The 11,024-nt window shown below is 38.7% G+C and overlaps 1 protein-coding gene across 1 annotated transcript; it reads left to right on the plus strand.

The window, feature by feature from the left end:
• Nucleotides 1-2,971: 2,971 nt before the first annotated feature.
• LOC122070802 (IAA-amino acid hydrolase ILR1-like 5) lies at nt 2,972-10,504 on the plus strand. The gene is made up of 5 exons (XM_042635028.1): nt 2,972-3,627; nt 3,749-3,874; nt 4,348-4,662; nt 6,893-7,021; nt 9,638-10,504. Exons 1-5 carry the CDS (start codon nt 3,220-3,222, stop codon nt 10,022-10,024), a joined length of 1,365 nt encoding a protein of 454 aa, XP_042490962.1. The 5' UTR covers nt 2,972-3,219; the 3' UTR covers nt 10,025-10,504.
• The last annotated feature ends 520 nt before the right edge of the window (nt 10,505-11,024 follow it).

Here is an 11,024-nt window from a genome sequence, read left to right on the forward strand (position 1 = left end):
TATTATTGTATTTATAGCAATGATTTATGATTTAAAACTCAGTATTCAATTAAATGAATCCTTTAATTGAAAATTCTAATAAAATATATACCTCCAACATAGCCCCTAAAAAATAAGTAGCACCCGCACAACTGACTCCCTTTGAGACATGTCACAGCTTTAGTGATCTATGGGAATAAATAATAGAATGAGCTATACAGCCCAGTGAGAAAAAGAACCTTTCACAATCACATATACTATAAAAATACAATTATTTATAAACTTTACAAATATATGCATAACCGTTCCATGATATAAAACATGATAAGCCCAAATGTTCATAAAACACTATGAACATAGCATATCGCATCACCGGGTAATTTCTTGATTTTACTCTCACCTTCTCGTTCTTTGGCATAACTTTTAGTTTCTTAAACATTTTCATACACATTCTTAAATATAATCATAAATCATCACTTTAAATTCTAAAACTACTAATTCTCCCTCTAAGTCATTGGGATATACTGCCAACTGCAATCATAAATGTGAGACATCTCATGTATTAAACAGTCACAATCTAGTCTCATAACCACTAGATATGTGGCATATATATGCAACACCACGAACTAGGTGGTACGCATGACAAAACCACTAGCTAGGTGGTATATCATATCTCATCCCATCCCATCCCATCCCAAATGGGTCATTTTGCTGGCTAGGCAGAGCATCCTCCGGCATACACCTATGTTTCATCCAATACCTCACCCTCTGTTGGAAAGGATTGCAGGCATGTCACACAGTCATTCATCTTTTCATTTATTTTCATTCTATTCCCTTTGAACATTTCCATGCACCATTCTCAGTTATACACATAAACCATATTTTCTTAACTTTTCATTCATATAAACCATGCATAAAATCACTTATTGAATCTAAACAATATTCAATAGAGCATTCTATAATGATAGCATCATTTAAATTCTTATATGAAAGCTCCATGCATAAAATAACATAAATAAACACGTGCATCAATACATAGGTAAATCATGTCAAATTCCACCTACATTTTAATCAATTAACTCAGAAATTCCAGTTGATGTTCCACTCACCCAATGATATTGCTACCTATACAAGAAAACAATAATTCTTTTAGGCCATGTTTGGTAGCCAAAAGAAGAAAAGAAAAGAAAAGATTTTTTTGTACTTTTTTCTTATTTTAAAATTTTCTCTTTGTGCTTGGTTTGTCCTCATCCAAGAGGAGATTCATTTTTTGAATTTTATGAAGTTTTATTTTGCTCCAATGAATGGTAACCAAACATTTCATTTCTTTTCCTCTCTTTTCTTCTAATGAATGGTAACCAAACATGTATACTTTTTTTTATTTTCTCACCATTTCATTTCTTATCTTCTCTTTCCTTTTCCAGATTCTTTTTTCTTTTCTTTTTCTTCTCTTGGGTACCAAACATAGGAGAAGAGGAATGATATTTTTCATAAAGTGCAAAAAGTTAATATTTCGATTAAATACAGGAGAAGTGAATGATATTTTATTTTTGGGTGATTTACATCAACCTCTCCTCGTGTTTGCCTCTATTACGTCCTCCCCTCTCAAAATTCTTTTATTACATTTGAACCCAAAAAACTAACACTGTGAGGATCTTTTGAGGGTCAATCTGTTAAGTGGATATAATTTTATTGAAAATCCCATTTTACCCTTATTGTGTTCAACAAACCCCCACTTGGATAGGTTTCGTTCGTAGACCTTTTTTCGGCAAAGTCTTCTCAGGCGATTGTATCTCCAAAGTTCAAGTGACCTCTCTCGGGCAAAGTTTTTCAGGCATGGTAATGTTGGTTGATGTTAACAAATGCTGATAAGAACTGAACCTAATTCCAGAAATTAGATTGGTATTGATGAAATCCGTCTACTCCGATTTCGATGGATCCTGATTCTACACATCGAATTGGTCATTTCATTATTTTTTTTCATTCACCTATTTTAGAAATTAGTATAAAATCAATAAGACTTGCCTCTAATAAGATTTAGAGGTTTTTTTAATCAAAGACTTCAAAAGAAAATCAGTTTTCTCAATTCCAATTTTTGGGGTTCAAGGCCTCCGATCAATTGGCCATACTCTTGTTCAATTATGGGATTTTAGACCTAGACGATGAACATATTCAAGATCCGAACGGATGAAGCTCTGAATCAACCGATGAACAATGTAAAAGCCAGAGGTAGAGGAAGACCCTATGGGCTTCCAAAACCAGTGGCGGTTCTGTAGATCACTTGTGTGTTGTTGTCATGGTACACTAGCTGAAAAATCAGCAACAAAAAAAATCCAAACCACCTGTAGAAATTTGCATTAATTAATGAAATGAAAACCAATGTGCAAGAGCCTGGGAGCTCAAGCATCACCCATTGTTCCAGTTTGTTTTCCTTGTGCTGTCAAGAAAATGAAATTTACCTGAACTCAATTCCCCCACTATATATAAGCTATTGATTCCACGAAACCATCAGTCTCAAATGAAAATCCTTTTTTTTTTCTTTTGTCAATCGTTTTTTATCAGTTTCTTTCTTCTTCTTCTTCCACATTGTTAATTTCGAAGATAGAGTGAATCAGGGAAGGAGTGAAGACAATTGATGAGTTTGAGGTATAGAGCAGAATCTGCATAAGAGAATCTTCAAGGGCTAAAAGACCAAAGATCTCAAGGAATGATGGCTGAATTCAAGTTCCATAGTGCGATCTCCCCCTTAGACGAACAAGATAAATTCCTCTTCTCTTTGGTTGGGTAAGTAAGGTTTACATGATTAAGGACAATTAGGTCTTTTTATTTTCGAAACTAACATTAGTCTAACCGTGTTAGGATATATGGGCTTAAATGTAATAAACAAAATTTGAGAGAGAAGAATGTAATATAGACAAGCGAGGGGGGGTTTGACTTATATGTTTTAAAATGTTATCTGAACCCCATCAATTGCCACCCAATTTCTATTTCTTAATGTTTGGCTGCGTTCGGTGGGTAGTTACCTGTCGTCTCATCCTCCTCTTCTCTCCCCAGTCTCGTTGGGCTCGGCTTCTCGGCAGTTTGTACTTGGCACCACCGCCTTTGAGACATGGCATCATTCAATTCATATATCCACCTCAGTAAAAGTGTAAAACTGAATAAAAGACTGTAGAGAGTGGACGGACACTCTGGTCGTTTTCCGGGTTGTTTGGGGTTTCTGCTTTACTGTTATTTTGATTGATGATTCAATGTTTGTTTAGTTGTTGCCTGAGATCGGAGATGTTGGGTTACTTGGGTAGGTGTAGTAGGTCCTTCTTGTTAACTTTGTTTCTTGCCGTTTTACCCCTTTTTGTTGCTTCTTTGTTCTCTGAATTGCACGGTAATTTTCATGAGAGCTACTCAAGAGAGCTAATGGACTCCGCCTTACGAGACACAGACTGGTTGGTCTCCATCAGGAGAGAGATCCACGAAAACCCAGAACTTTGTTTCCAAGAGCACAACACCAGTGCTCTTATCCGTAGAGAACTCGACAGGCTCGGCGTCTCTTTTTCCTTCCCCTTTGCCAAAACCGGTGTCGTCGCACTGATTGGGTCCGGCTCTCCCCCAGTTGTTGCCCTACGAGCCGACATGGACGCCCTTCCGTTGCAGGTCTCTACAAATCACCCTCTCGTCATAGTTTCACTACTACTTCCACTACTATATCTTTCATTTTTGCTTTCGTTTTTCATTCTTGTCCGTGTTTGACTTCGTTGCGTTTGAGAGGATCAAGGAACTTGTGGAGTGGGAGCATAAGAGCAAAATTGACGGTAGAATGCACGGATGTGGACACGACGCCCATGTAGCCATGCTCCTTGGAGCAGCTAAATTGCTTAATCAACGGAAACATCATCTCCAGGTCAGTCTTTGATTCGATTCACCACTTCCAGTCTCCCAATAATATAAGACGTTTGGGCTTTAGATCAATTCTTCCTTAAAGATGCCTACCGGAATTTTCTTTCGAGTGATTAATGGATGATATGGATATGAATAGCTGAATTCTGCACTACTGTACAGATTTGTAAGAGTGAACTGTAAGTCTTCAGAATGCCTGTTTGATCATGGGTTTGTTTTTACCTCGTCACTAGCTAAGTTCTCAACTCTCCTCATCTAATTTAGATTGGAATCTGTTTGTGCCCCTCAACTATCATATTCTGTTAAACGAAACACAGAGAACTTCATCTGGATGATTCTGGAGGAGCCATTTGGTTAAAACCTTAATTTCATCAATCTTTTCCTTTCCTGCTAATCGTTACTTGTTATTAAACTAAGTCATTATTTTGTTTGACTTGGTTGGGATGCCTTGACATTTTCGGCTACTTGATGTTGAAGGGAACTGTGAGACTCCTTTTTCAACCTGCAGAAGAGGGTGGTGCTGGAGCAGCTCACATGTTAAAGGAAGGGGCCCTTGGTGAAGCTGAAGCAATCTTTGGAATGCATGTTAACTACTTCATACCCACGGGAAGCATAGAATCCAATGCAGGACCTGCTCTAGCAGCTGTATGTATCTTTGAAGCAAAAATAGAAGGAACAGGTGGTCATGCTGCAATGCCCCAAATGAATGTAGATCCAGTTCTTGCCGCATCATTTGCAATCCTATCATTGCAGCACCTCATCTCGAGAGAAGTGGATCCACTCCATAGTCAAGTACGCCCCTAAGATAGTTTCTTTCCTTGACCACTAACCCTGTTTGTTTAATGGGTACTTTTAGCATATTCTTGTCTTCATACTATTTCAACCCTATTTTGAAAATGAGAAAATAACACTATTCTTATACCATTACGCAGGGGTTCTAGCTTAATTCGTTTACCTACTTTGACTGTTAAATGTTAACCCTTTTGTCAATTTGACATTGGACTTAAAGAATTAAGCCAGTTTCAGGCCTGATAACACTGTTCTACCCACCCATGGTGGTTTGTTCATTTGCCGTAAAAGCGTAAAGCCATGTCTGAATTTGTGGGGAGTGATCTAGTACGAATTGAAGAGTTTAAGTTTATGTTATAGGATCCTTCATTTTCTAGAAAATACTAAACTTGTATAGCTTTTACGTCTGATGCCATGTTGGACAAATATACCCTGTTACTCTCCTTGTTAGCTAGATTTAAATGAATGAACAGGTAACTGGGAAAAAAACGTTGCTTGGGGTACTGGAGAAGGGTTTAGAAACTCGGGATTTGATGATACACAGAGCCCTGGATAAACTGGAAAACCATCATTTGTTTTGCAGTTCTCAATAGTTGGGAGTAATGAAAGTTTATTTTTATTTTATATCAAAATGACAGAAGGAGGGAGAAACAGCAATCTCCAAAGTTTGTTTTCTCTTCTGTTCCTTTTTTCCACAAATCTGCTGGAAGCAGCAATATCCAAGACTTGTTACCCCTTCTATAGGAGATGGGCCTTTCCAACTTCACCTGAACTAGGGAAAGTTTGGAGGCATTAGCCAGAAAAACCATGCTTCTTCAAAAAGCTGTATCAAGACTTCGAAATTGTTGAAAAATGCACCAGAAAGGCAAGAAATTTGGAACAGGGCAGCATCATTTAAGCAGAAGAGAAGTGTATTTGTTGGACAAAATCCCCTAGTGATTAGAATAAAAAAATAGGAAAATTAATAATAAAAGAGAGAAAGAACCCTGCCGGTCTGGTGTTGCCTACGCTGGCGTGTGGGAGCATCTTCAGTGCATGGGGCAGTGGACAGCGTGGCCTTTTCGTGCCCGTCTGTTTCCAGGCATAGGCAACACCAGACCAGAACTTGCCAAAGGATGGAAGCTCATAGGTGATGAAAACAGGTTAATAGGTTAATAGGAGGGGTAATTTTGCTCTTTCAAAACAGCAGGGAGAAGAAGAGGTAAGGGTTCACTTTTTTGGGGAAATCAAAGGTGAAACTTCTGACAGGGGAGTTTGAGTAAATAGAGTGTAAGTTCAGTGGAGTGAGGGTTCTGTTTACTTCATAGCCCGTCTTAGAAGTTTTATTGTGATGAAGACTCGGAAGAGTTTTAAGTTGTTCTTAATGGCTGTCTGGGATTAGGAAAGTCAGCTTTTAGGGGAAATAGAGGAGGGTTTATTTCCAATCTGTGCTTAATTTGATTGAGTGAAATTGTGCATGTGATGCTTCCGATGTTTTGAACTGGAGGTGATATTAAGTGTAGGAGTTTTAACTGTCTGAATATTTTGCCATGCTCCAACTTTTATGAAGTGAAATGAACACAAAGTCCTTCATTTGTTTTTCTTCTTTTCCTTTTCTAATTGTGTGGTAATATGGCTTTTGGTGATAACTGTTTTTCCCCTCCTAATCTTGAGGTTTTGTGGTTCAGTTCAATTTCTTTTAGTCTTTCCTAATGTAGTTCTAGTTTTGTTTAATTCAGATTTTCCTTTTGGCAATAATGTCTTTTTTTCATATTTGATTTCCTTGTTTGGTCATATGATTCTTTTTCTCCATTGCACCATATTCAAAGCCATCTCAGCTGTTGAGTGCATAAGCAGATGTCCCTGTAAACTTTTGAACATTGAGCTTTATTAAATGTTGACACATGCACAAGCAGTCTGTTATATCAGTCCAATTGAGCCCTTTTCTGACAGCCACCAGAGCCTTAATCTAAATGTTTCATGAAGAGCTTCCACATGACCTGGATCTGGATGGTTGCACATAATGATGTCTGCTTTCCTTGGCAATCAGTCTAAGAGATGGTCCTGGTTTCGTAGCAACTATTCATCATCTATTCTGAATGATTCAAGTGCTAGAATCGTAGATATTTTCACCCATTGTTCGTTCAGTCATCCATCCCCTTCCCTTTTATTTCGATTGTTAATATTTTATGCTATTAGTAATGATCAAATGCATCTTATGTGACTTCTTGCTGATATTAGCTTTCTGTTGAAGGTACTATCCGTTACCTATGTACGAGGAGGGTTGACATTAAATGTCATTCCCTCGTTTGTCGAATTTGGTGGCACTTTGAGGAGTCTCACCACTGATGGCCTTCATCAACTCCAGAAGAGGGTAAAAGAGGTATTTATTATCATGACTTCCATGTCATTTTCACCTTTTTCCTTCTTCTGTTTGCTATTGTTCTTCCTGACTTCCTGTTAACAATAACGTAAACTGGTTGTTAGCATAATTTGATATTCATTTCTGCAAACAATGATACCAGTCCTAACATGGCATGAACTGACCTGAATATTATTTGCGTATAATACTCCACTTATGTCATGCAACTACAAAAATCTCTAATATATATATATATATATATATAAATAAATAATAATAAAAAAATTTATTCAAATCAAAGACATAGTATGCAATTCATAGTCATAGATGTTGAATTGCAAGACATTAATTCAATACATATGATGTCAACAATATTGTGGAATGCAGATGTGAATTCATATTCAATAAATAAACAAAACAAAATAGGAAAAAAATTTGGGCATATGGCTTCTCAAGAGGGCTGAGTTACACTCACAGGCACCTCAACCTTTTGAATCCTAACCTAGCAGGGGAGATAAGGAAGACACTGACTGATCACATTCCAGTGGACACACTGATGCGGAACCGGGTTTCAAAATCAGAATCGGCTCGCTTGTGGGCCCATTCAATAGTGAAATAACCAAATATCAAGAATAATGGCAGTTCTGTAAATAACTTGAAGTTTCTAATAAAGGGTGGCACTTTGGTAAATAGATGATAACTTGAACGTAAGAGGAAATCTCAAAGGGAAAAGCAACATACAAGTTGGGGAGGGGTAGACTTGGAACTAAGAATAAAATAGGACAATTGAGAATAAGTGAATAAGAGAAGGGTATTAATGGAAATTAAGACAAAAGAAAGCAAAACCCCTCACTTTATGAGGTTCTCTTCAACCTCACGACACAAACGTAGCCCAGCAGCAAAGGGAAAGCTTGCGGTGATGAGAACTCCCTCCAGGTTCATTGATTCAACCCCAAATCTTAGATGAAGCTTGGACACCCTCTGGCCTCTTGATCTGGCAGGAAAAATATTTCAAACAGCAAGCAAAGATGAAAAGTAGTCCCTGCTATTCAGATCTGGTGGTGATAGGAGAACCAGAGCCTGCAATCGGTTGACCTGCTCACAACAGAGGAGGGCTTGGAAGAAACTCCAGAGTCCTGATCGCCTATGAGAGCCCTACTCTCCACCCAAACCCCAGGGTCAATTGAGTGGAAATAAAACTTTAGCGAAGATTTCTTTCGGTTCTGGTAGTATTGCGCAGAACAGGGTATGCCAGGAAAACCAGAAAAATAATGAAGATAAAGCAGAAGAAATAAAGAGGAAGAAGGAGAATGGAAGGGAAGAGATGCAAGAATTTCACAGAGGGAGAAGACGGGTTCAGCTATAACTTCAACCAAAGAAAAATACTCATCCAATTTCAATTCAATTCTTCAGATCTAGTCTTCATAATCGTTTTACAGCAATTTAAAGAAGAACTCATTACATAAAATTGGAAAGCAATTTAAAGATAGAAACTAATCTAAAATAGAAACCAATTGATTGCGGAAGAAACTACTTCTAAAACAAAAGAGAATCAAAGATACTGAGATTGCTTCCCTAATTATCAACTACGAACCCTTGCCAGACCAGAATCTTGGTTTGGGTTGGTTGTGTCTTGGCTTTGGCCTCCATAGTGGGTAAGTTTGGTCTAGCCAAGCCAAGGCATCTGCATTTGCATCTGCATCATCATCATACATTCCCACACCATCCCCATCTATTGTGATAATGATGACACAACAATGGTGATGGTAATGATGGCGGTGATCAAATAGCCAGAGGGTTGGAGGAAAGTATGAGCTTGTGTCTAATATACAGGGGAAAGTCAATTTGACCATGCCATCCATAATCTTGACCATGTGCTCGTGCCCCTTGTAGAGGCTACTTGAGAGGTCCGCACTGTCAGTTCAGACTAGAAGAGTAGGAGGATAGCATAGGTATAAACATTATGAGTTTGCCTAGCACAATTAGAGGCCCAAGTCTAGAGGAGAGTAGTGGATATGGTGGGTATGGACACAGGACAATGGCATGCACTTTTATTTGCCAAGTCTCCAATTTTGGGTATGGTGGATATGACTAGTATACATCTTCATTCTCTATTGCGTATGATGGTCAGTTATAGGGTGGGTCGGCTTTTGTGGAGAGCATTTTAGCATACACAGCCCCCTATCCATTTCAGCCTGGTCCACCGAGCAGCTACGGTGGTTGCACACTTGCATCATATTCTAGATGGTAAGGGTGTCAATTTGAAACTGGAACAAAAAATGAAACGGAATCCGGACGCTTAAAACTGAATTGAATTGAAGAAACAAATTCCGATTCGGTTTTGGTTTTGAAAAGTGAAATGTGATTCAGTTCAGTTTGGTTTCGGATTTAGACTGAAAACCATTGTTTGAAGGGAACTAAACCAAATAAATTGTAAGCTGTATAAACCAAACCTAAACCATAATGGCATAATGACACTTTTGGACATGGTGATGTACTTGTACTTTTTTTTTTGGTAAAGACTTTATGTACTTGTAAAGGGGGATATAGTTTTCGTTAAATGAGTTGAAATTAATTTACTGTAATCAAATCAGTCAAGCTGATCAGGTTTATAACTATGTATGGGACTGGTTGCAGGTTATCAGACAGCAGGCAGGTGTACACAGATGTACGGCCGTTGTCAACTTGAAGGAAGAAGAGTACCCACCATACCCAGCTGTGACGAATGATGAGAGGTTGCAGGAGCACGTGATGAGGGTGGGGAAGCTTTTGCTGGGTCCCAAGAACGTGATGATAGGTGGGAAGGTGATGGCAGGTGAGGATTTTGCCTTCTATCAGGAAGTGATTCCTGGAGTGATGTTTGGTATTGGAATAAGAAATGAAGCGGCAGGATCTGTTCACTCCCCACACTCACCTCACTTCTTTCTTGATGAGGATGTGCTTCCAATTGGAGCGGCATTGCACACTGCACTTGCGGAGATATATCTGAACGAGTCTTCGTCCTTGAAAGATTCCAAAATTTGATGAGAGAGAAGCAAATTTGATGATGTTGCTTTGTACATGGTCTGTCAGAACAAAGTTTGAGACATAAAAGAGAGTGCAGCTCATGAGATATTTGGGTTTTTAAGTTGAACTGCATTGTGCTGTATATTGGGCTTGGCACTATTTAAAATTCCGTAATTGCTCCAATCCAGTGTGGCACCGGCCGGCGGCCACACCTTTGATGCTTTTCCCGTCACTCTGTGGTGGAGTCTAGAGACTGGACACGGCATGCAGGCTATCCTTGCGATGCATATTATGGAAAACCGTTTGGCTGATATGAAAGTGTGCCAAATGGCCGGAACGGTAACGCAATGACTACTGGTACATAAAATTAGGGGTCAGTCCCAGAAAATGTGAAAAAACAGTGGAGCCACAGATATTGGGGGACTAGCCTATCCTAATTCCTATATACTCTTATAAGATCTTGCTTTGACTGATCTACTAATTTCATTTTTCATCTCTTGTTCTCTCTCATCATCATGGTAATGACTAATAAACAACTTGCTATCCCGAATTCAGATCTGTTCACTCACTATTAGAGAGTTTTCCTTTTCAACTGGGGGGAAATGAATGATCCCTGGTAATGTTGTGCGTACGTTGTGTCTAGACACAGAGGACAGCCAAATGATGCCTTTCACCTATGGCATCCCCTGTTTAAATCCATGTGTTTCCTCAACCTTCCAGCGTAGGGGGCATGCTACCAAGTAGCATTCTTTTTCCATAATTTTATTAGAGGGAAATGATAAGGAGGTCTGAAGCATAAGTTTAAAAGGCACAGCTAGAAGCCAACAATCAGCCAAAGCCTAACAGAAACTCACAGTAGAGAAGGAAACAACAATAAGAAGAGAACGGTTTGTTGAGCTATATAGTGGATCAGCAACAACCCAAACAGTAGGAAAATTTTCTAGATTTCTTCGGATTAAAGGAACTGTGTTATGAGAACAAGTTCATCTAATGCAAAGAGGTAAGTGAAGAACTGAAG

Source organism: Macadamia integrifolia, unplaced genomic scaffold, assembly GCF_013358625.1.
Source record: "Macadamia integrifolia cultivar HAES 741 unplaced genomic scaffold, SCU_Mint_v3 scaffold_113A, whole genome shotgun sequence".
In the NCBI taxonomy this organism is placed as follows: domain Eukaryota; kingdom Viridiplantae; phylum Streptophyta; class Magnoliopsida; order Proteales; family Proteaceae; genus Macadamia; species Macadamia integrifolia.